At 38.2% G+C, this 26,660-nt stretch overlaps 1 protein-coding gene across 2 annotated transcripts in view; it reads left to right on the forward strand.

Moving 5' to 3' along the window:
• Api5 (apoptosis inhibitor 5) overlaps positions 1–20,837 on the forward strand; it is a 25,454-nt gene extending 4,617 nt beyond the window's left edge. The window contains exons 2-14 of one of the 2 annotated variants that reach the window (XM_051184115.1): positions 2,531–2,692; positions 4,353–4,446; positions 4,855–4,920; positions 5,316–5,467; positions 7,189–7,395; positions 7,916–8,020; positions 9,248–9,337; positions 10,230–10,411; positions 11,229–11,322; positions 11,735–11,791; positions 13,355–13,431; positions 13,851–13,987; positions 18,679–20,837. In XM_051184115.1, the coding sequence (XP_051040072.1) occupies positions 2,531–2,692; positions 4,353–4,446; positions 4,855–4,920; positions 5,316–5,467; positions 7,189–7,395; positions 7,916–8,020; positions 9,248–9,337; positions 10,230–10,411; positions 11,229–11,322; positions 11,735–11,791; positions 13,355–13,431; positions 13,851–13,987; positions 18,679–18,761 (1,506 nt within the window). In that variant the 3' untranslated portion in view covers positions 18,762–20,837. The remainder of the gene's footprint in view (positions 1–2,530; positions 2,693–4,352; positions 4,447–4,854; positions 4,921–5,315; positions 5,468–7,188; positions 7,396–7,915; positions 8,021–9,247; positions 9,338–10,229; positions 10,412–11,228; positions 11,323–11,734; positions 11,792–13,354; positions 13,432–13,850; positions 13,988–18,678) is intronic. The other variant, XM_051184116.1, reaches the window with a different exon arrangement.
• The last annotated feature ends 5,823 nt before the right edge of the window (positions 20,838–26,660 follow it).

The following is a 26,660-nucleotide window of genomic DNA, read 5'->3' on the forward strand; positions in this document are numbered from 1 at the left end:
ATTATTGAAAATATACCAAAACATGGTTTTAGAAAAGCATCAGAATATTTGCAGTTGAGGCTGGTGAGGTGACTCAGGGGCTAAAAGTACTGATTGCTCTTGCCAAGTGAGGACCTAGGTTCAATTCCCAGCACCCACCTGATGCCTCACAACTGTTAATGCTTCTTTCTCTTGTTTTGAGACAGTGTCTCACCATGAAACTGTCTGGCCTGGAACTCACTTGTAGATACCAGGCTGGCCTCAAAATCAGTTGGAAATCAGTTGGAACCTACAGTCTTGCTGGAAGAGAAGTAGACAGAGCTGTGCACTATTTGGAATATTTTATGCTGCTGACAGTCCAGAGTGCCATTAAGTTGCCCATTACTGAAGATACTACCAGTTTTTATTTTCTGCATTAGTAGCAAATAGAGAGCTGAAGAGGCCCTAAGTTCAGATCCCTGACATGCACGTAAAAGATCAACATGGTGGCTCATGTCTAACTCTAAACCTGGGCAGTTAAATCCAGCTCCAGGAGGTCCCATGCCCTCTTCTGACCTCTGCAGTCACCACACACACACACACACACACACACACACACCCACACACACACACACACACACACCCCTACCTAAGTAAAAATACATAGTTAAGAAAATCAGGTGAAGAGCAGTAGAGGAAGACACCACCCAGCATCATCCTATAGACACATAGTAGTAACTCTATTCTTTAGGGAGACAGAAAGGAGAAGTTTTGGTGCAATAGTTAGAAAACATTTAAAGAGCTGACTTTTTGGGTTTGCATTATGTTAAGTGGTAATCAGGTAACATCTGTTAGCAATCATTGTTTAGTTATTTGGTGGAACTTTGACTTCTGGATTCAGTGTGTTAAATCACATTGACTTTCCAAGGCTTTTCTGTGTTTGTGATGCTGTATCTACTTTAGATGCCTATGTAGAGCATATGGTTGGCTCTTAAATTTTGCTTTGTGAGGCAGTTTTTTTGCTCTGACAGGTCTTAGTTCTGACAAGCTTTAGAGCCAACAGAACTGTGTTTAGATCTTGAATCTGTTGCTTAACTTGCTGTGTGACCCTGGGCAAACTATTTCACTCTTGTTTTCTCAGCAGGAAAATAAAGGTCGTTGTGAGGCATGTAGACAATGTATCACTCCATCCCTGGAAGAAGCAACTGCCTCTAATGATTCTTCTATATCTGCCCCCCCCAACCCCTTGGCATAGGGAAAATTTACTGTAAGCCAGGCTTTTTAATTTAGACAAGGTAGGGTGTTCCTTCAGGAAGCTTTTGAAATAAAGCTTTAAGTTTGAGCTAATGGAAATTAATGTAGATTTGTATTGTTCTGAAAAAAGGGGTGTCAGAACTGTTCATGACTGACTTCATGAATCTGCTGATGAGCTCAGACAAGCCACAAATGTGAAGTGGTAGAAGTCAGCCGTGACTATTTTTCAACACTTACACTGAAAAATGTATAGTTCTCTGGAGAGTGATATCATGCCTGCATTTCATAAAGAAGCTAGCCTTGTTTATGGACATGTCTGTTCATGAAAAGCTGACTGACTGTTTTACATGTCCATAACTCCATTCTGCTTTATTTTTTTATTCAGCCCAGTATTATCCACAAAAGGTGTTCGAATAAAGGTTTGGTGGATATTTATTAGTTACTCTTTCTTTCTGGTATGAAGTTAAGTACAGCACTTAGCATATCCCCTATCAGAGTGGCCACCACTATGTCCACATGTGGTATCAAGATTACAGTTTAGGGAACTTTATTCTTAGTGAAGTTATATTCATATGTCCATACAGACCTCTTATTCTGTATTTCTTGCCATTTAGTAAAAGCACCAGTTGGGAGGTAGTCTTAGAAGGGCAATTGGGAACTTGTTGAGATTTTACATTGGGTGTCTCAGAACACTTAAAAATTGACACAAATGTGAGCTTGGCCTGTATCCTTATGTGCAGTGCACGTTAGAATTTGTCTTAATCCAAAATTGGCTGGCTATATAAATTGTTGCTATTTTCACAGTCTAAAATATAAGATGAAATTAAAGTTTGCTAAAATTACTTAATTTCAGAAATGTATTCCTTTTCACCTTTCTCAAGATACTAGTTAGAACAGGTCCTTGTGAGTGGGAGGCAGGATAAGACAAGGTCTTGCTATGTAACTTCCGCTGTCTTCATACTTGCCACCTTCTTGCCTCAGCCTTTAATAAATGTAACTCAACTTTGAGAATCCTGTAGTCTCTAATTTTTTAAAGCATGACACAGTCCCAAGACCTGGTGATACCTATAATGATGGGATGTTGGGACATTTAACAACTTAACTTACTTTTTCTATTTAAAATTAGAGTCACATTTCTCTTTCCTAATTGACAAATACAATGGGCTAGGCAGTGGGGAATAGGGAAATAGAGTAAAAAGGTCATGTCCAATTTAAGCAGTAAACTCTGGTGTTTGTAAACATTGGGAGCATTTGTGCATGTGTGGTAAATCTCCCCATAGCTTCTAGTCCTTCAGTATTGTTTCCTTTTGTCTTCTAGCATAAAGATGCCTACCAAGTGATACTGGATGGCGTGAAAGGTGGCACAAAGGAGAAACGATTAGCAGCTCAGTTTATTCCAAAATTCTTTAAGCATTTTCCAGAACTGGCTGATTCTGCAATCAATGCTCAGTTAGACCTCTGTGAGGATGAAGATGTGTCAGTAAGTTTATGACTGATACCTCATTAAGCTTTCTAGTATTTCTATATATAATTAACATGATCAAAGTAGTGATGAGTCCATAATCTGTTATCATGGTATATTACATTGTACCAGACCCAGAGTGAATGCTACACCTGAGAAAATTAGTTTATTGTCTTGTATTTATGAAAAAGGCATGGAATAACAAATTTCATTATCCACTGCTAAAAATGAAATGTAGCTCACATCTTTCTTAGTTATTCATATTTCATATGAAATTAGATTATTGGTTAATGTAATTTGTACTTGTAGTTGTATTATATGTGTCATAAAAAAAATAGTTTGTCACTGTGATACTTGTAACTGATTACCAGATTAAGAATGGATCCTTTGGGGGGGTGTGGGGCATGGGAGGGAGAAGGAACTGGAATTGATACGTAAAATAGGAAAAAATAATAAATATATATATTTTAAAAACAGAAAAAGAAAACAAAACAATGGTTTATCAACTGAAAAAAGAAAAAGAAAGAATGAATCATTTTTCCATGGTCCAGATTTAACCATTAGCATTTCTAGTTACTGATGCAGGCTCCTAAAATTTTTTCATCAATTAGCTCTTAACTTTCTGAATGAAATCAGTGAATCACTAGCATTTCATGCAGAGTATGTTAGATAAACTCTCCATCATTTTTAATGTAAGAGCTAGTAAATTGAAATCTTTTTTAGTTCAAATTAAGTTGTCATTATAGAAAGCTCTAAAGTAATCATAGTGAGGGCTCTGTCGTGGATGCTGTTCTGAAGGAACAATGTTAACATGCCTAAAAGTCACAACCCAACAGTTGTATATAAGTCACATACAAACATGTTTTGTTATCGCTCTCTGCTCCAGTCTGGTGGTTAATATCCCTTTCAGCTGCATTTATCATATTTATTCTGTGAAACCTGAATAGTAAATTGAGCCAATAGCACATTTCTTAGTCGCAACTACTCAGGAGGCTAAGATAAGAGGATCACTTGAGCCAAGAAGTTTATGGCAAGTCTTAGCCACATAACAGTATCATGTCTCAAAAACAAATGGGGAAAATTGTTTTTTAAACTGTTACAAACAGGAGAGATGTCTCAGCAATTAAGAGCACCTGTTGCCCCTCTAAAGGACCTGTCCCAACACCCACAGATGCTCATAGTGGCCTCTAACTTTAGTTCCAATGGATCCAGTGCCCTCTCTCTGTCCTTTCTGGGCACCAGCACATAGATAGTGCACACATACATACACACAGTCATAAATAAAAATCTTGAAATAATAAACTCATCTTTATGACGTGAGATGGCTGAGCAGGTAAAGATACTTTATACATAAGCCTAACAGCCTTAGTTCGGTCTGCAGAGCCCATATAAAGATGGAAAGAATGAGCCAACTTCACAGAGTTGTCTTCTGACTTCCACATATGCATTGTGCTATGTGTACCTCCCTCCCCATCATTCACAGATGTACACAATAATTAAACTGTCTTTAAGAAAAAACATCTTACAATTTACAGTTCATGTGCTTTTTAATATGGTTTCTTCCTGGTTTTAGTTATCTTAAAGCTGAGTTTGTCATTGCTTTTTTATGATGATGCCATTTGAGTTATTTTTGTTTGTTTGTTTGTTTGCTTGCTTGCTTGTTTGAAATCATGCCCAGATACGACGCCAAGCAATTAAAGAGCTGCCTCAATTTGCTACAGGAGATAATCTGCCAAGAGTAGCAGATATACTGACCCAACTTCTGCAGACAGGTGAGAGATTCTTTTGTTATCTTTTAATCTAAATATTCTCTCTGGAATACTGGCTAGTCTTGACTTTGTTTTGCATAGGTGATGAACATGGAGGTCCTGCCTCTGGCAGATGATATTGAACTTCTTTCTTTCATTCAGTATTATAAAACTCATTTGACTTCTGAGTCTGTTACTTTTTTTGTTTTAAATTCCATTTAAAAAGGCATAATGGTGGGCTTCTCTTTAGACTTGTAACATATTATCATTTCACCTGTTTTCCTATGGTGGGACACTGGTGCTATCTTAACAACATTTTGCAGGTTACTTATTCCATCACCTGTGTAAAAGGCTGTTGAATCATAACTTTGAAAATGAAGGTGGTATTTTAAATTTATCTTTTATTTATCATGCTACTGTTTCTCTCCCCAGATGACTCCGCAGAATTTAATTTGGTGAACAATGCTTTATTGAGTATATTTAAGATGGATGCAAAAGGTAAAGCCAGTTCTCTTTCTGAACCCATGTTTAGGAAACCAGAAAGCTTGGGTTTTACTTGAGTCTTTTCATATAAAAGTGATGGCTTATTTTGAAAAAGGACCTCCCAGCTTAAATGTATGTGAATTTACAGTAGAAGTAATTGTAAAGACAGTTCAAATTTCCCCTCGAAATGTGTTGGAAAAATTGCTTTTGCATCTTTAAAGAAATTCTTCCAAAATACCTGGAGTTTATGATTGAGGTTGAAAAGAAATGCCAGTCATATTCAGGCTGATGCCCTGGGACAAAGAAATTTCAGACTGACTTTAGCCAGCATTGATGGTATTCAGGGTGTTTATTCACTTATTTGAACAAGGATGAAATAAATGTAAATGTTGGCTCTTTTGTTTTTACAGGAACGTTAGGTGGCTTATTTAGCCAGATTCTTCAAGGAGAAGACATTGTTAGAGAAAGAGCAATTAAATTCCTGTCCACAAAACTTAAGACGCTCCCAGATGAAGTGCTAACTAAGGAAGTAGAGGAATTCATACTTACTGAATCCAAAAAGGTCTGTTGCAGTCACCTTGAGATTCACTGCTAACCATTAGTGCTGAGTGTGGATGAATGATGTATCCCGCTGCAGAAGTGTTCTTTGTCTTGTATTTACCACTCTTTCACTCACCTTATTGACTCAGACTTATTTAAAGAGTAATCATGTTGAAATCCTTGGTGGTGTTATCTTAATTGCTCCTTATTCTTCTTTTCCATCTTGAGATAGTCAAAATATTATGGAGCATTTCAAAATGAAATGGCATAATGAAATAATAGGTGGAAATAAATTTTTTGGCAGTGCCTGTAAAATTTTTTAAGAGTATGAAAGCATTTGTATTAGCTGCTTACCTTGTTGCTGTTGCAAAATTGTCTTGGTTAGGGTTTTTATTACTGTGAAAACACACTATGTCTATGGCAACTCTTATAAAAGGAGACATTTAGTTGAGGCTGTTCAGTTAATAGTTTCAGAGAGATTCAGTCCCTTATCACCATGGTGGGGAGCATGGCGTCATGCAGGCAGACATGGTACTGGACCTGAGAGTCCTACATGTTACAGGCAACAGGAAATTGATTGAGGGAAGCTTGAGCAAAAGAGACTTCAAGGCCTGCCCCCAACAATAACACACTCCCCCTCCCCCAACAAGATCATACTCACTCCGGCAAAGTCACACCTCCTAGTAGTGCCACACCCTGTGAGATTACAGAGGATAGTTATATTCAAACCACCACACCAGACAAAAGCAGCTTCAGGAAAGAAAGGTTGGTTTTAGCCCACAGTTGCAAGCAGTTATCTGTCATTGTGACAGAACTTGAGGTAGCTATTGACATTGCATCCACAGTCACGAAACACAAATAAATGCTGTTCTCAGCTAGTTGTCTCCTTTTTATCCAACAGTTCCACAACCCAGCCTGTGCAATGGTGCCATCCACCTGAATTAATCTACTGTACATAAGCCTTCAAAGGCATGCCCTGAAGCTATATAAGTCTTCACAGGCATCCCCGGGGGTTTGTCTCCTAGGTCATTAATCATCATGTCATGCTTATTTGTCTGCTTTCAGCATCTAGCATAGTTAAAAAGATTAGGATTGCCAAAGGGTGACTCTTCGTCCACTTTTATAGTGCCAAATTTGGGGAATAAATTTCTTTTAAAAAAAATCCAGCCTCATCTCTGTCATGACTTCACTCGCTAAGAAGTTCCTTCAGTGAGAAAGAAGTGGCTATCCTGCCGAAAAGGTGGTAATGTTCTTACATACCACGTCCTATATAGTCATCTGCAGGCTTTAGTCAGTGAGTATAATTGTCAGCCCACTGATAGAGGCGTATTAAAATAATAATGTTCCTTGTGTGGTGTCCTGTGGGCAGTTGTCATATTATGTGAGCAAGGCTGCTTAGTTTGTAGGAGGTACTGATTTACCAGTTTACTACAAAAATTTTCAATCATTTCTATTACTTCTCACCCTCACCAATCTTAATCATTTTGAAATTTTAATCTGAGTTATAATGTGAATCTGTGAAGTTATGTGTGTGTGTTGGCAGTGCTTTATATGTAAAAAAAAAAAAAAAATCTTTAAAATAATTTTGGTCCTCGTAGAGAATACACCTTTCTCTGAAATTAAAACTTATCCTTTTGTCATACAGAAGCAGAAGCATTAGGAAATAAGTGAAATGATGTCACTCTCACTATTGATGTCTTTCCCATTCAACTAATAAAAGTGCTGCTCTTCTGAATTGTCTAGGTCCTAGAAGATGTGACTGGTGAAGAATTTGTTCTGTTCATGAAGATACTGTCTGGGTTAAAAAGCTTACAGACAGTGAGTGGAAGACAGCAGCTGGTAGAGCTGGTGGCAGAACAGGCCGACCTGGAGCAGACCTTCAGCCCCTCAGACCCTGACTGTGTGGACAGGCTGCTGCAGTGCACGCGGCAGGCCGTGCCTCTCTTCTCTGTGAGCTTACACTTGGGTTACACTTAACTATGTCCATATTTACTTGAGCACTCTTCAGACCTTCCCATGAAAGCATTCTTAGCATAGTGGGGTAAATGGAAGCCAAGTGGCATTGTAAGAACCCAAAGCAGCAAACAATTTCTGTAAGGGCTTGCTTAGAAACTTTTTAAAAATTGTGAGAACTTACATTCTATCTCCAGCTTTGTTTCCTTTGCATAAATTATCTGAGTGTATATGCCTTAATTTGAAAAACATAAAGGATCTGTCCTTGTTGGGAAATGTGTAGTGTATAAATCTAACACTAAAATGTCACTAAACTAAACTTGAGAGTGAAAAGGGATATCCAAGATATATCCGTGTTCCAGTATTCCAGGTGACCTTGCAAGGAAGGTCACATGATGGTGAGGTACTTAGTTCACACTTTTGAATGGTGGTTTACTAGTATAATCTTTGAAAAAAGACTTTGTTTTTGTTTGTTTTGTGACTTTTGTTTTTTTTTTCTTTTGCCTTGTTTTTATAGAAAAATGTCCATTCTACAAGGTTTGTGACATATTTCTGTGAGCAAGTTCTCCCTAATCTCAGTACCCTAACTACCCCAGTGGAGGGTCTTGATATACAGTTGGAGGTAAGAGAACATTCCTGCTTTCAGCACTAAAAAGGTATTCCCATATTTCAGCAGAAATGTGAATCACTAACTTAGATCTGATTTCCAAGTGGGTAATTGAAATGTCTGGCAGTGGCTAGCCAGTAACCTCCTAGGCCAGAATTAATTGCATAGGAGTAATTTATGGCTGCTGTGGTGGGACAACACTGCCTCTAGATGTCATTGTATGGAATTTATATTATATAAGGTACTTAATTCATGACAGTTAGCCATATAGATTTAAACTAGATTGGGCCAGTGGGATGGTTCAAGCAAGTCAAGGTGTTAGACACCAAGTCCCTAGAAACCACATGGTGGAAGGAAAAACCAGCTCCTGTAAGTTGGTCTCTGACCTCCACGTGTGCAAGCACATGCCCATACCACAAATTGACAAGTGTTAGAAACAAACCAAATTAACACCATGTTTCCCTTACCCATCCTCCAGTGGAGTGAGCACCCTCCTGCTTTGGGTCTCAGTTGTAGCAGGCACAGTTTTCGTGTTATCTGTCATGTTCCACATGTTTACAGTATCACTTCTCCAGCATTTAACTTGACTCAATCCTATATCACACTATGTGGCATAGAGCCAGACTCTGAATGGCCATAATAGTAGTGAATGTCTAAAACCTGGAAATGCACATACCAATTCTTTCAACAAACTCTAGAACAGGGAATATGGGTATGTACTCACAGTAGTTTGCCTCACATCTTAGGCTAAGCTAGTCAGTCTAAGATTGGATGGACAGGATGAAATTTCCAGATAGTATCAGTTCCTAGTATTTTTCAGATAGCAACTAGAGTCTAACTTCAATAATAAGAAACCTTAATTTGAGTGACTAGTTGCTGTTGAAGATTCTATGTGGTGCTTGGTGGGTTATGTATTTATCATTTTTCACTGTGCTTAACACTGTCACTATGTCCTGTAGTAGAAAGGCTCATGTGTATTCTCTTTCCTTGCCTCCCACAGATTTATTGGGAATTAGGGGAGCTGGATTTGCTCAGATAGGGACCTTATGACTGTAAAGGACCTTTGTTTTCTTTAATGGTTAATTGTAAGATTATATCTCTAGGGAATTATCCAGTTCTAATATGATTCTGAAAAGCATACTTAAAAATAAGTACAATTTCTTTAAGGTATATAGAATTACTGTCATTCCATAGCTCTTGCTTATTTAAAAATAGTTCTAATGGTAAATTTGTATGTTTTAGGTATTAAAATTGTTGGCAGAGATGAGTTCATTTTGTGGTGACATGGAAAAACTAGAAACAAATTTAAGAAAACTATTTGATAAGTTACTGGTAAGAGCTTTCTTTTTTCTTTGTGGGGTAGTCAGTTTATAACCTTTAAGAATTAATTTCTGGGTAAGAACTAGCTTTTGAAATGTGCCTTGAACACTAATTCTAGTGAGTGCTCATGTTTCCTCTGTTGTAAGGTCTCTGTATCTTGGCATTTCCTGCTGCTGGTGCTTTGCATAAAGATCACCCATAATTTAGAGACTAGATATCCCTCTTGCTTCCAAATCAAAATGATATGTCCGTGAAAAAGTAAACTATCACGAACTCTACTGATTGAGTAGAGTAGCCTACAAACTAGTTGGCACTACAAAAGTCATTTGTTCCAGGCCACCAACTAGGTAGCAGCCTAGGGCCAAGTAGCTTTAGCAACCAGGAAATAGCCTGTCATTTAAGTTGTAATTGTGGAGAAAATAGGCCATCTAATAAAAATCTTTATCAGCATCACTGAGTGACTCTTGTGTTTGATGTGAGCAGTTACATAAATGGTCAGAGATAAGCCTTAGGCCCTTGGCATATATGAAGATGTTCAGCATCTGCTGCCTCCAGATTTGCAGTATCTACTGGGGTGTTGTAAGGCTGACATTGAATTCCTTTGTCACACAGTGTTCGACTTTAGAAAATATTTTAATTCATTAACAGTATAGACATGATGTACATTGAATCCTGTCTCTGAACTTTGGTGCCTATGGCCTTTCATTATTAATGGTAGCAGCTATAAAACATAGGTTAATAATGATAGCTGATGTGCCAGAATGTTGGTCCAGTAGGTTCTAGCTCAATTTCTAGTCTGTTTTTAGTGTTCCATGTCTTAAAACCATGCCTTAGGATTACATGGCTCTCTCTCTAATGGAAGCCTTTAGAACAGACTGCAAATATCTGGTCTCTCCTATGCTAGGAGTATATGCCTCTCCCTCCAGAAGAAGCAGAAAATGGAGAGAACGCTGGTAATGAAGAGCCCAAGCTGCAGTTCAGTTATGTGGAATGTTTATTATACAGTTTTCACCAATTGGGCCGAAAACTTCCAGATTTCTTAACAGCCAAACTGAATGCAGAAAAACTCAAAGATTTCAAAATCAGGTAATATATTGATAGAAGCGGTTTAGTTCTTGGCAAAGATGAAAAATCTTCAAGCTTTCTGAGTTTGATTTTTTTTTTTTTTAATACGTGATTCTCTCCACTCTTACTTATATAGTGGAATAGGATAAGAGTCTGGAAGGTACATATTTGAACATTTCACAGATGTGACATTACAGATTCCTGGTGGGAAGTGAGCTTTCAAACAAATAAACTCTTGTTCTCCTCACTTGCCCTGTGACCCTGGGCAGGGTCCCCAACTACTTTACTCAGATTTTTCTCATCTGTTAAATTTGACAGTAGGGAAATGAGCAAGCTTGTACAATGCCTAGCACCTAGTAGGTATTGATACCTGTGTCTGCAGTTGTTAATAATATTCAACAGTGTTGAAGCAGCAGTGCTAGAAAAGTTAGTGATTGCTTTTCATAAGGATACTTTGTATAGAATCATTTCATTAACAAATCCACATCTTACATTTTGCAGTGCTTGAGCCACATTGTCACCTGTTAACTAGCCTCTGCTTTTCCACTGGGAGTGATTTACTGTTTGATCAGTCAAGCATCATGGCCCACAAACTCTTTATAGTGTTATCCACTCAGAAAGCTGAGGTACAATAGAGGCCAATCTGGACAGCATAGCAAGAATCCATCTCAGCATCAAATGTTTGATGAAATACTTGTTCAGAAACAAACAACTTAAGAAAATACTCTTTTTGTTTGGTTAGGTAGCCATTTTTTGCACTGTGAATTATTCTACCACAGTAGATTATTTAAGAACAAAATTGAAGTGATGAATTACTGATAAATACTTTATCATTTAGGTTGCAATACTTTGCACGGGGCCTTCAGGTTTACATCAGACAACTTCGATTGGCTCTCCAGGGTAAAACAGGCGAGGCCTTAAAAACTGAGGAGGTAAGAATGCTGAAGATGACACAAAAGTTGTCAGTCCTGTGACAGACTTTGTGGGTCCTTGCTGGGATTTGGGTCTCCCTAATCTTCATAACAAAACCAGGCTTCATCCTAATGACGTCTTTCCAGTTTGCATTACAACTTCCTATGGTTTATATGGATTTCCTTTGAGATAATTCTTATATAACTCCATATCCTGTGTGTTTTTCAGGTAAATTGCAGGTCATCCTTTTTCTGACCTGCCATAGAAGCAAGATTGAATTTGCTTAGGGTAGGGAAATGGGCGTGGGAGGATTCTCTATATATTTAAGCCTGTGCCTAGAAATTCTCTACTTAGAAATGTGAATCTAGTTGCATGCAGAATGGGATATACACATAAAAACTACTCAACTTTAATTCTCTGTTCCCTTTACAGAACAAGATAAAAGTTGTTGCATTGAAAATAACAAATAATATCAATGTTTTAATCAAGGTGAGTCCCTTTTTCCCTAACCTGCCAGCTAGCTAGAGTTAGTGCAAGAGGTTTTTCCATGTGTCTGCAATGGAGAGATATCATTTCCTTCCTAATGTTTGCCTTCCTAATTTTGAAACTTTATACTTTTTTGTAATACTAGGTGTTATTTCTAGAACTAACCTGGATTTAAAAGGTTTTAAAAAGCTGAGAGCCATGCAAAGCAGTCAGCAGATAGAAGTAGACTTAAAATTTCAGTAACTTAATCTTCTGGTGGGATTTTTGTTGCTATTAGTTGTTTTGGTTTGGATTTTTTGAAGACTCGGTCTTATTTTAGAATGATGTAGTTTTACTTTATGTACATTGGTGCTTTGCCTACATGGTGTATGCTTTCAGTTAATATAGTAGAAATGCTATGGAGAAAGTGCTTTTCACCCAAAAGAAGAGGGACGCATTGCAGGGACAGTGAGAGTATCATTAGACATGGAGGATGAGTGTCATGTTGCCAGGATAAGAAGTGAAATGGCATTCAGAGCACAAGTCAATGAATGGTGTGCTTTGTAATTCTACCACTCAAGAGGTAGACTCAGGAGGATCACCATGAGTTCAAGACAGGCCTAGTCAACAAAGTAAAACCACCCTACCTCAACACCCACAACTTACAACTCCTAATGAAAGCTTTATAATATAAATCTGCTGCTACCAGATCAGTGCCCATATAAAATAACAAGCACAGTGTGCATTGCATGTAATACCAGCAGTAGGGAGGCAGAGACGGGGGTGGGGGGGGGGGGATCCTTGGAACCAGTTGTCCAACCAGGCTAGTAGATTCTCTGAGCCCCAGGTTCGGTGAAAGACCCTGCCTCAAAAACTAAATGGGGGGGGGGTGGATAGAGTGAAAAGGTACTCAAGAGGATACCTGGCCTCAGTCTTGATGTCTCATCCTAGATTCTCTTGAGCCCCAGGTTCGGTGAAAGACCCTGCCTCAAAAACTAAATGGGGGGGGGGGTGGATAGAGTGAAAAGGTACTCAAGAGGATACCTGGCCTCAGTCTTGATGTCTCATCCTAAAATTTTGAGATATTTTGAAGGGAAAAAAAAAATAGCTGAGGTTTAAATCACATAAAAAGTTATGTTAGTAGAAGTAATCAGTGTCCTTTACAACATAATCGCCCCCAGTTTCTTTTTTTTTTTTTTTTTTTTTTTTTTTTTTTTTTTTTTTTCCGTACAGTTTTCTTTGTGTCTCTGTGTAGCTGCCAGCACAAGAAATGAAAGCTTTTCCACCTAGCACATTTTTGCTTTTTAAAACAGGGTTTCTCTGTATAGCCCTAGCTGTCCTGGAACTCACTCTGTAGACTACACTGGCCTTGAACTCAGAGATCCTCCTGCCTCTGCCTCCCCAATGCTGGGTTTGAAGGTGAGTGCCACCACCACCCAGCTCACATTTTCTTTTTCAATGCTAAGGATTAAACCCAGTGCCTTGCACAAAACCAAACTTTAAGATGTGTATTCCTGCTTCATTCCTTGCCCTGTACTCCCTACATCCATAAGAAGTCTTGGCTGATTCTGATTTTTGTCTCTCCAGGATCTCTTCCACATTCCTCCTTCATATAAGAGCACAGTAACATTGTCCTGGAAACCTGTACAGAAAGTTGAGATTGGGTAAGAAATGGATTTTACAGAGTATATTGATAGTGAAATCATTCTCAAAGTATTAAAATATGACAGACAGATTTAAAGTACAAGTCTCATTCATCCCAGGGCTTTACAAAGCAGGGTGGTAGCCCTGGAGGGATTGGTATGTTTGCCTTTCTGTCATATTGCTAGACTTTGTTGGAAGCTTTGCACAGTGAGGACTGCATGTCTTTGAAACCAAATATTTCAAGTAATTTAAAGCCTTATAAATGCTCTTTGGAGGTTCCTGTATAACCCACCAGTTACTGTGATGGGTTATACTACACTTTCTGATGTGACTATCCTCTTTAGCAGATCTTTTACAGCTCACAGGCTAATTTAGAACTGTGTTGTAGCTTTTGGCATAATCCATTGCTTTTTAATTGTCGCTTTTCCCACTGTTACAGGCAAAAAAGAACCAATGAAGATACAAGTTCAAGTTCACCACCCAAGAAATCTCCAGGAGGACCAAAAAGGGATGCCAGACAGATATATAATCCTCCTAGTGGGAAGTACAGCAGCAATTTGGGCAACTTTAATTATGGTGAGCGTTTTTGTTTGGGTACAAGCAGTCCAAGAGATTAGGTAGAAAGTGGTACATGCTTTTAATTGTGAATATGTATGTATGTACATATAAATACATACATACATACATACATACATACATACATACATAGTATCATGGTTCTGTTAGGTTATTCTTTTGAGTTAGCCTGGAAAGGGAGGGGCGATGGGGAAGTAATTGTATCCCATTTCTCAATAACTATTGTGGGCTCACAGAACCAAGCATGTGACACATAAGCACTTGAAAAGGAAAATATGCCTGCTGTAGTTAGAGGAACCAGCAGGAACAGGAAGTTGTCAGGAGCCATCGTATATACTTTTCCATGAAAGGAAAGACATAGCTCTGGCCTCTGGGACTTGTAGGCCTGTTGCTGAAAATACTCAGGTTTCCTGTGGCTAGTTGAAAGAGAAGCCATAGAAATGGAGTCAGATGGTGGAGCATTGTGTGGCTGGGAGAATGCGCTGTTCCCCTGTCTTCTTTGGCCCAAAATGTAGTCTTCCTGCCACTGCTTTCCACTCCTCTGTGGCTAGGAGAACTTCCCACCTATCCATTCTCTCTCTCTCTCTCTCTCTCTCTCTCTCTCTCTCTCTCTCTCTCTCTCTCAGGGTCTAGAATCAGTAATGAAGTCTGGTTCTTACGTAGGCTTTTCCCCATATAAATCTTTCTTTAAAAGATTGAACACATGGGGCATAATGACTCATACCTACATTCCCTGTGCTCAGGAAGGTGAGGCAGGAGGATCACAAGTTAAAGGCAAATCTGGGCTGAGAAGCACAACCCTGTACCCAGAGAGGTCAGAATGGGCACAAGTAACATACCCTATTCCTTTTCTTGTTTAGGAAAAGCTTAATACTAGAAACCCCAACTCTAGAGAGGCTGAGACAGGAGGAGCAGGAGGAGTTCAAGGTCATCTTCATCTGTATAGTCGGATTGAGGTCAGCCTGGGCCACTGTAGACCATGTCTCATTGATAATATCAGGGACAATCATAACAATAGCAGTCAAACATTAATGTAGTTGATTTGATTGCTAATTGCAGTTAATTCTGCAGTTTTGCTTTCTAAGTATATTCTGAGCCATATTTTACTTTACACTCTAGATTTATATTTTCAAATGAGATGATGGTAACATTAGATAAATTTCTCTTAGGGATGCCGCAATTCCTCTGTTAACTGGACAGATTGGAAAAGGCCAGCTTTAGAGAAAAGAACACTCCTGGGCAAATGAATTCTGATCTTTGCTTGTTTGTTTGGTTGGTTTTGGTTTTTGATTTTTTTTTTTTAAGACAGGCTGTCTCTGTGTAACAGCCTTTGGCTGTCTTGGAACTCAGTTTATAGACCAGGCTGGCCTGAAATTCAGCGATCCTCCTCCCTCTGCCTCCCAAGTGCTGGGATTAAAGGTTTACACCACCTCCCAGCATTAAATGAACTCTTAGAGACATATTTAGGGAATGTATTGAATCGTACTTATCTCACTGCAAATAAATGTGCATCTCTTTGCTTCTTACCTGAAAAATAGGAATAGCAGAGCTCTTACGAGCTTCAGGTAAGAATATTTTTGAGAGCATTTTGAAAACAGAAAGGAGTAATCATTGTTTTGTTATCTGTACCAATCTGTGAGGATATAGCATGAATGAAAGTAACCATGAGCTTTTGAAGTACATAAAAAACAAAAAACATATTCCTCTTCACTTGGGCAGTTTTGTGCTACTATGAGTTCCCATGAAGACTTTTGTCTCATAAAACTCTCTGCCTAATAGAAGTTGGAGAATAAATGCAGAAAATGTAACACCTTAGTTTGTATACTTGTAAACCAGAATGTGGTTATTTTTATTTTAAAAAACTGCAAAAAATTAAAGTCTTAAATAAAAGTGGAGGTGTTTTTATTGAAAATGTGGAAGAGACAGATCTCTGAGTTCAAGGCCAACCTGATCTGTATAACAAGTTCCAGGACAGCCAAAGCTACCAAAGTTAATTTTCAAAATTGAAATGTGAAAAACAGTAAGCAGTTTTACTTAACAAAAACCTAGGGTCACAGTTTGAGCTCCTTAAGTAATCTTCATTGTAACTAAAAGGCATAGTGGCCTGGCAAACAGGTAAAGCCCCTCTGGTGTCAGAAGTAAGGATAAATTCCCCTAGTGTTGTGCATTGGCCTGTGGAGTGGGTGGGTTCTTGTATTCTCAAAATGACAATTTAAAAAGAGTTTTCTTGACTTGCTTTATGATTATCACACTGATCAGTGTCAAATGATAGTTTTTCTTGTCCAGGTGTGGTGGTGTTTGGTTCCCACAGATGAGCTCACTTGCCTAGAACATAATCAGTCACATTATTTGTAAATAGGTGCTCATTTTAGTTTCCTTTCTGTGTACAGAGTTCTCCGGGAGGCCAGGAGTACTAGACAGTCTACACTTTGTGACTGCCATGCTTTCTTTATTAGCCTTTTCCAGGAACTGTAACAATAGAATTTTTTTTCCAGCAGTTAGGAATGAAGGTTACAGCATTTGCCTCCTTATGCAAAGCCCTGGCTTTGACTTGCGGAACACACAAAAAAAAAGTTGAATAAAAACTTAAAAGTTAAATAAATAAATAAAAAATCCGTGGTATTGGTGGTGCACGCTTTTAATCCTAGCACGTGGGAGGCAGAGGCAGGTGGATCTCTGTGAGTTTGAGGCCAGCTTGATCTACAGAGCGAGTATCAGGACAGGCTCCAAAACAATACAGAGAAACTCTGTCTCAAGAAAAAAAAAACAAAACAAAACTTTAAAAGTTAAGGTAAACTTGAAATCATTGAAATAATGATTAAAATGCTGAATTGTCCTTTAGAATAAAACCAAAAAGAAGAAACTTGGGTGGAACGCTGTGTGTTAACAGTAGCTTCATTGAGTGAAGATCAAAAGAAATACTCAATGTAGAGAGATGAAAGACTTTAATAATACTTTTGCAGTGTTTAACAACTCATATGTAGCTGAATACTGAAAGCAACTCTGTTTTTTTGTGTTAAAATTGAAATATTATTGTTTAAATCCCTTTGAAAAGCTAGAAAATATTATTTGTACATCTTTCAAGCCCCAGAATTGAAAAACTGTAAAGGTTAGTTTTTAAAGGTCAATTAGTGCATAGTTAATAATTGTGTGTACTAGTCTGCTAAGTGTGCTGATTTTATAGAAAATTATTTTTGTGGACTAGGTATGTGTAGTTCAGTAATGTGGAAGTCCTCTTTTCCTATGCCTGAGAGGAAAAAAGTGGGAGCAAGGAAGGAAAAATACATTTCACGCACCTTAAATATAAACAAGAAGTGAAGGAGTGACAGCTGGCTACAAGTTACAGTGTGCACAGTCACTTCAACTGTCGTGACATCTTACCCTTAACCACTGGTGGTTTTCTCAAAGATGATCATTATGGGTATTAAGATACTATGCTTTTTGTTGATTACATACTAAGAATCTTGAACTAAGTATATCTGTCCTAACACTATCACTTTTGAATATGTTGTCTGGGGCACTAAAAATGGTAGCTTCATTAAAGTGATTTGCATACCAGTCCTTGAATAAATCTGTCATTGGGCAAGAAGTGACTGAGTCAGGTTCTACTGTATTACAAAGAAAAAAGTATTGACTAGAGTAGAAAGTCTTGTTAGTTTTCTGTCTCAGAATTGAATTCTTTTTCTTTCTTGAGAAAAAAGGGAGATTCATCAGAAAACCATCCAATAATCATATTGGCAAAAATTAAAAAATGGATTGTAAAATTGACCTAAAAAGTATTTTTTGACAGGCGTTGGTGGCACACGCCTTTAATCCCAGCACTCAGGAGGCAGAAGCAGGTGGATCTGTGAGTTTGAGGCCAGCCTGGTCTACAGAGTGAGTTCCAGGACAGGTTCAAAAGCAATACAGAGAAACCCTGTCTTGAACTCACCCCACCCACCCCCCAAAAAAGTATTTTTCAAGACACCAAGACAGACAACTGCAGCCTTTATTGCTGCTAACAAAATTGCTTCAGTGAGGAAGTGTGAAGCTCAACAAAGAGATTGATTTCATTTGTCCATGATTAACAATCCAGCCTCACTGACAACTTCAATGTTCTTTGGTGGAGAAAGGCTTGTTCTCCTGTATGCCTTGACTTTCAATAAAAGATTATATGTGCATTTTGTGACAGTTCTGGGGAGCTCATACAGCCCATGAGAAAATAAAAAGCTCAGCACTGAATCTGCACTTAAATGAGTGCCAGTGCTTTAGATAGTGGTATGACAACAAAAGATACCACCTGTGTGTCACATACCAAAGGTCAGTTGATGTTTAAGATACATCTCATACTTTTGTTACATTGTTAATTCTTTATTAAGTGTAGACATTTTTATAGTTTTATGCTTTGATAGTGATAGGCACCAAAATAAAAACTTAGAAGTATGGTTATCCTAACATTGTTGCTTTGAAACAACTTTGCTAATGAGAAGCATTTAATCAGACTGCTATGAGCTATCTGGCACTTTGTTATTTACATCTCTTCCTCTGTAAATGTTATCCTGGTCTGATGAACAGAATGAATTTGAAGACAATGACACAATACCACTTTAGCTTTTACAAGGCCTGCTATTTTCAGAACTACAAGCTATATTTCTGTTTGCTGAACCATGAAGTCCTGAGCAAGACCTAAACCATTGTTCGCTTTTTCGTAGAGCAGAGAGGAGCCTTCAGGGGAAGTAGAGGAGGCCGAGGTTGGGGAACACGAGGAAATCGTAGTCGAGGAAGACTCTACTAGAATACGACATTATATTCTTCAGCATTGTCATGAGCTTAATATTCTTAAATCTACTACTCATTGGATTGCCGGGGATGTCCCTTTAAAAGGACTGCTGCCTTCAGCTGAAAATGTAATGTTCTTTCTACCTTTGTATGTATGATCTACTTTTGTAACCGACCATGGTTGTGTCCAAGGTAAAACCAAAACAATATTTTTGGATGCTTTGTCTGCAGCCTTGACTTGTTTTGCAATATCCTCATTATCAGACTTCATCTTGTGAATCTTACTTTTAAACATCTTCATAATTTGTTATTGAGAACTGAGTCTAATGGAAAATTCAGTCTAGCTTGTGATCTGGTGAAGTTAATCACTTCTGAAAGGTTACTTATTTTCCTCCCCATTCTGTTAAAAAGTTTTTTGCCCATACATGGAGAAGAGTAATGATCAGTTAACCTTTTGCTTTCTTCCAATGGATTTCTAATGAAGCTGCTAGGCAGTGTTGTAGCATTCCTACTAAGACTGATAAAAGTTAAACACCAGCTTCTTACAATGTACAAATTACATTAAGTTTTTAGGAGGCAGTAAGTTGCTTTGCATTACTTCCTTCACTCTTCTCCATTTTTTGGGTTACAGCTTTCGAACACAGGATCTTATTTGAATAGGAGTACATGTGCATAATACGTACAGACATAAGCATATGTTGTGTGTGTATTATATGCATGCTACGGAACTTGAGAGTACAACAAATCAATATTTTAAATTCTAGGAATGGGTCATATGACACAGTGATTATCCTTTTGAGGCTGAATCCATTACTGACTTGGTGTCTAGGTTTTTACTCCAATAGGGAGGATTTTGAGTCTTGTCGCACTTACATTATTATTGTTTAAAACTAAAAACAAAGGCTGTGTTTTCAGAGACAAATTTGAAGACCCTTGTTGATGAAATACAGCCAGATCTGGTGTACATACAGGTTCCCACGGGATGTGATAGTATAATTTAGGATTTGGAGACTTAATAACCAGGGCTACCCAGGAAAGTGACTTGACGACATAGTACCATTAAATAAGAGATGTTCACTCAGTTTGCTTTTGCCACTTTCAGAATTTAACTTCTCAGGTTATTAATCAGATTATTGTATAAGTTAGCCAGTAGTCTTTAGATTAAAACAACAAATGGGAGGTTTGTGGAGTGTCTCACTGTCATGGGCATTTTTAGTAGCCCAGACCCTTTGTTCTTCATTTGAATGTTTCATATATTTTTGTTCCACAGTTAATCTTCCTTCCCCAAGTTTGCCATTCAAATCAAATATTCACATGTCATTGCTAGTAAGTTTGTTGTTTTTTTGTTTTGTTTCATTTTGGGTTTTTTGGGAGGGGTTGTTTGTTTTATTTGGGGGGATTGGTTTTTTTTTTTTTGTTTGTTTTTTGTTTTGAGGTTTCAATTCTTACACAGGTGTCTTCATTACCATTACTTCCACACTGGTTTTTGAAAAAAAAAAAAAAAAAAGGCAAAACCCCTTTGTGAAAATTACTGCATATATTTGTCTAGAAAGTATTTCTAGAAGCCTAGAATGATACAAGCATAAGAAGTTGGTCAGCTTGACTATGGAGTTCTGGCAATAATCTCTGAACATTCCACAAGACTGATCTGAACCTAGGCTTCCTTGGAATCTGAATAAACATAGGAACATGGGATTGCAAGTTGAGAACTGTGACCATCTAGTATGAATCTCAGATAGATCAGCCATGGCCTAATGCCATTTCAAATACAAAAATGAATTGGACTACAGCAATATAAATTTGAACATAGTGTAATTTTTCCTTTCACTTGTCTGAGTTTTTTTGTAAACTCAGCATAAATAACTTGACCTCATATCTAATGCAGAGCTCACTGCATTCCTCCCTCATCCCTTTGCTCCCCTTCCCTTGCCTAGGCAATACTGTGTAGCTTAATGTTCTTTTTGCTTCAGAGATTTGAATGAACATCTTCATGCCATAATTACCTTTTTCTTCTACAAGACACCTGTTTATCCCCTTGTTTAAATGTAAATGTTCCCTTATGCTTTTGAAATAAATTTCCTTTTGTAATTTTGTTTCGTGTCTTAACGTGTTATACTTACAACTTGAGATTCTTCGTTCTTGGATATTATTAGCATTTTTTAAAAAGATTTGGTTCTTTTTGTCAAAACAGTGTCAGAGCTGAAGCATGGTATCTCTTGCCTGTCATCCATCAGGGCACTGAGGCACAAGGATCTCAAGTTCATGTGTAGGCTTTATAATGAGACAGTGTTTGAGGATGAAAAAAAAAAAAATCAACCAGGTTTGGTACCCACACCTGTAATCCTAGCTAACAGGAAGCTGAGGCAGGAAGATCACAAGCCTGAGGCAAGCCTGAGCCAATGAGATCTATCCTTTAAAATAAAAACCAGCACCAGCAAGATGGCTCAGCTGATAAAGGAGCTTCCTTCCAAGCCTGACAACCTAAGTTCAATCCCCTACATTCACACAATAGAGAGAACCAACTCATCACAGTTGTCCTATGACACAAACACTAAATGTAATTTAAAAAATTAATAAAACTCACATCAAATTCTACAAACTCGTGAAATCCTTCCAGACTTCAAAATGGTTTGAATACATACTGCTCCTGCAGAGAACCTTAGTTTAGTTCCCAGAATCCACATTAGGCAGTTATGCCTGAAACTAGTTCTAAGGGGCTAGACACACACACCTCTCCAGCAAGTATCTACATTTATGTGCATATACCCACATGCAAAAATGCATACATATAATTTTTAAAATTTTATTTAGTGGCTAATAAATGGCTTAGTCAGCTGATGAATTTGCAACTGAATGAAATTGAAAGGTGGGAAAAAATTACAGGTCTGTTTTCCTATCCTCTTCCTATCTTCTGATTGCTTCTCAGCCTCTACTGTCACATGCTCAGCACTGTGCTACCATCCAACAGGAGCTGAAACCCCTACAACTGGGAGCCAGAATAAGTCCTTCTTTTAATAAAGTGCTTGTTGTGTGATTTGTCAAAGTGAAGAGAAGAAATAGCATATTTGCATTGGGCTTTGTAATTGTTTTACTCACTTCAAATGGGAAGGCTACTTTTGGGAGGAATCTAAAAAACCCAGTCAATGGAAGCAACCTAGATGCCCCTCAACTGAAGAATGGATAAAGAAGATATGGCACATTTACACAATGGAATACTACTTTGCAGAAAAAACACAATGGAATCTTGAAATTTGCAGGCAAATGGATGGAACTTGAAGAAGCCACCCTGAATGAGGTAACCAGTCACAAAAAGAGGAACATGGTATGTACTCACTATGATTTTAGACATAGAGCAAAGGATCACCAGCCTATAATTCACATCACCAGAGAAACCAGGATACAAGGAGGAACCTAAGAGATTCATATAAGGTCCCTCACAGAAGGGCAAAGGAACAAGATCTAAGCATATTGGGAGTTGGGGGGGCAGTGAGTGGAGAGGGAGCTAGGAGAAAGAAGGGAAGGAGAGGAAAGCACAGGGGACAAGGAAGATTGAGTCTGGAGGAATAGACAAGAGAAAATAGAGAGGCCATAGAAGAGGGAGCCATTATAGGTTTGAAGAGAAAACTGACCCTATAGAAATGTCCAGAGACCTACAAGACTGACCCCAACTAACAATTTGAGCAACAGTGGAAAGGCTACCTTAAATGCTGTTCCCTGATAATGAGATTGATGACTAACTTATCCACCATCATAGAGCCCTCATCTAGTAGCTGATAAACACTGAGCCGAACTCGAATCCAGATGCACAGAGGGAGGATAAGACCAAGCTTCAGAAACCTAGAGACAACCAACCTGAACAAGGGGAAGATAATGGACCCCCAGACTGATAGCTGGGAAACCAGCATTAGACTGACTCAGACCCCCTGAACATGGGTCTCAGAAGGCCTGGGCAGTCTAAGGGATCTCTGACAGTCAGTGGAACCAGGATGTATCACTGGTACACAAAAGGACGTAGGGAACACATTCCCCATGTAGGGATACTCCCTTAACCTAGAGGCAGGAGAGAGGGCCTAGTCCTTACTCCATATGACAGATTGTGTTGATCCCTCCTGGAAGGCATCACCCTCCCTGTGAAGTGGGGGGGGGGGGGGGTAGGATGGGGGGATATATATATATATATATATATATATATATATATATATATATATATATATTAAAAAGTAACCTAGCCAAAAACAAAGTATAGATACTCAAGAAGATAAAATATATTACCATAAGAAAATCCTTCTGTTTTTAGCTGCTAATAGTCTAGGTTAAATGAGCAAAGAATTTTAGGACTAATCCTTTAGATGGCCTTGGTCAGCCCAGCTTTTCCCAATCCTGCTTGTACTTCTCAGAACATACTAAGAATGAACTGATCTATGTTAGGGACAGAAACCTCCACAAGGGTTGTGTCCTTGTTCATTCTAGTGTAGTATGTTCTACATGTTTCTACTCAGTGATACCAGTTACACCTAGAATACAAACCCAGTGTGCTCTGGAATCTTTCCAATGTGGTGTAACATAGAACATTCCCATCTGCCCTGGTCAGTGTCCCTGACCTTGGAGGTAGTTTATTGGCTCTATTTATCTTTGCTGCCTACCTGTATTGTATTTCTTTTTCTAGTTTTACTGTGTATTGTGTGTCACTAGACTAGACCTAAGAACCTTTGCAGAAATTGCTAGATTTTCAGTGCTCAGAATGTAGAAAGTAGTATGTTATGTCATTAGTGCTACAAAATTAGAGATGGCAAGAACTTTACAAAGTAGGATTTGAACTGTACCTTAAATTGTAGAAAAGGAAGCACACGTAAAGGCTGAGAAGGGATAAGCAAACACTTCTGTACATTAGGGCTACCTAAAGCAGGAATGGTATTCATACATAGACATCCTTACACACTGAATATATATGATTTTTATTTTCAAGTATATTTTAATAAGGCTAGGATTTTAAAAGATCCACCTGGGCTGTGGAAGACATGTAGCTATATGTAACTCCTGAAATTCTGTTATTTGGCCAAAGGTATTTTTGCAAATGTCATAGTCAAAAATAAGCTAATCTGGAGTTAATTAAAAGGAAGATTATTCACTTGGAGAATCTTGTCATAGAAATTCATTAAATCTAGCCTAGAGATTTAAGTCAGTTTCAAACAATGGAGACAGTCTCTTGCTGTCCTTAAAAGTAATGGCCATGCACTCCCCTACATATGGAATTGGGGTGGGGGGGATGGGAGGGGAGGGTGTTTAGAGTACATGTGAGAGGGCAGAGAGGGTAAAAAAGGGAGGGAAGGAGGGAGGGAGGGAGAGGGAACTGGGATCGACATGTAAAATAATATATTAAACTAAAAAAAAAAAAAAATGCTTTGACTCCAAAATTTAAATTGAAGGACAAGTTACTGGGGAAAAGGATTTCTATTTTTGTTTCCACAGAAAATGAAAAGATGTGGATTCCTTCCAGACTAATGTGGTTTGATCATGCCAGACCGCCTGAAACAGAGTACAAGCTGATCCTACATTCAAAACAACTGGACAAAACAGCCCTACAGACTACAGCCAGGATATCTGAATCTTCTTTGAATCCCCCAAGACAGCGCCCCTTACCAGCAGGAAGTAGTTTGGAAAGAACGATGCCCAAATTCCCAAATATTGTGTATAAATGTTTGTTTTCATTTAATTGGACTGTTATATAAAATTAAATTAAGTAAATAAAAAAAAAGTAATGGCCATGTTGAAAGCTACATGGCTCAAGATATAGTGGGTGTTTTGCCTTAATGACCTGTCAGCATACAGTTGTAGGACCTCAGTCCTACAACAACAAAGAAGTAAAAGCTGCAAGAACTTGAATGAACTTGAAGAGGACACCTTATCCAACCCTGCCACCAAGCTTCAGAGTGTAGCCTTAATACCAGTTGTGTGAGACTGAGTAGAAAACCAGCCATGCCAAACCATACTCTTCTTTCCATAAAAACTGAAATTAAAAAAGAAAGAAACTGAAATCATGTGTTAAGCTGCTAAGTTTGTGAAGATTAGTTATACAACAGAAAACCATGGAGGGCTCTTAAGTTTTGAGACAAAACCTTGCCTCAAAAACAAGGGATATAATCTACAGAAAAAAAAAAAAAAGTGGATGATCTGTTGAGTTCATAGATTTTTGCCTCCTTTCCAAAGGCTAAATGCCAGATATTTCTAATACTTAAAATATATGGTATTAGGGATTATATTCAACTATTCATTCTAGAGCCAGGTAGGTATATTAAACACAAGGTATTAAATGACAGGGTAGAGATACATAAAGCTCATTAGTAGTGTGTTTGGCTAGCATACACAGGGCCCTGGGCTCAGTCGATAGCATTGGTAAAAAAAAAAAAAAAAAAAAAAAAAAAAAAAACAAATGTTGGTGCCACTTTAATTATTTTATATAGAGTAAATGACTACACTTAAAAATAAGATGCTGAGAAAACGATTCCATCATTTGCCACTACTTCAAAAGTCAGTTACACTGCTTATTGTCTACATTTAAACTCAATATGACACACAAGTCCCTATCAACTTAACACCAGCATCATCTTTACCATACTTTACTTAACCATGACCTTTGTGCCAAGCCTTTTTTCACCTGATCGTAGTTCTCCTTTACACATACACCCTTATTATACTTCCAATGTCTATATTTTAATTAACTTGTCAACATCCTGGCTTACTCTCAATGTTCATATGTCAATGCCCAGTCTCCACTACCATTCAAAAGGCAGATATGGTGTGTGTTTGTGTACGACAATGTGTGCCACATGTATAAAGGTGGATCCCCTGGAGCTGGAGTTACAGGTGTGAGATCAGTATTGGTTCCCTGGAAGAGCAAGAAGTGCTCTTCAGCTCTGAGTTATTTCTTCAGCACTAATTTGTACCTTTTTAATAAGAAGAATGTTATTAACAGAAAAGTTGCTTGGGGGCTGGGCCTGATTACTCATGCCTAATAGGTAAGCCTGGGCTCAATAATAAATCTCAGGCAACTTGGGCTCACATGAGGACTCCCCATGACAGAAGAATTAAACAATGTCAGAAGAATTAAACAATGTCATGGCCTCTGTTCCCATTGCATGAGGCGGATGTTTGTTTGTTTTTCTGCAACACCCTTTCATAGAGATACCAAGGCACTATTCTCATACTTTCCCAACAGAATAAAAGCATAGCAAATGTCAGCACAAAACGATACGACATACTAGCAGGCAGTTCTGAAATATGTTAGAACATATGCTAGTAAAAGCTGGAACCTAAGCTACTTAATTGCTTATTTACCTGTTGGTAGTGAGCCTCTAACTTTAATATGCAGGTCAATTACCTGAGACTTTCCTTAAAACAGACTCAGCAGGGCGTGGGGGGAGCACAAGTACTGAAAATTTGCATATTTAATATGATCCCAGGAAATCCAATATCTGGGCTCTACACCTAGGCCTTAGATTAGACTGGATCTGCCCACCAAAGTCCTTAATAGACACGTGCTGCTGTTAAAGCCCAGCAGTCTGGCTACACCAGATGTAATTCATCTGTAAGTAGATAGCGCTTTCCAAATTTAGGAAAAACAAAGTGTCTACACCGATCATATATGCAGATCTTGCCTTGAACTGCTATTTTGTATTAGAAGTTAACTAGAGCTATTTTTAAATTTCGTATGTGACACGCATTGCAGCAGGACTGCGCCGCTTGACACTCCATTATGAACCTTGTTTAAAAAAAAAAAAAAGCCTCTCTTGGGTAGTTCAAAAGCTTATCTTTTCTTGCACTACCAGAAACAATACTTACTTTTTAAAAAGAACCACCACCTAGTCTTCTCACTTCTGCTCAAGCCCCGCTTAGTCTACTATTATCATCTCCCCTC

The sequence above is a fragment of the Phodopus roborovskii genome, unplaced genomic scaffold (assembly GCF_943737965.1).
Source record: "Phodopus roborovskii unplaced genomic scaffold, PHOROB, whole genome shotgun sequence".
Taxonomy (NCBI): Eukaryota; Metazoa; Chordata; class Mammalia; order Rodentia; family Cricetidae; genus Phodopus; species Phodopus roborovskii.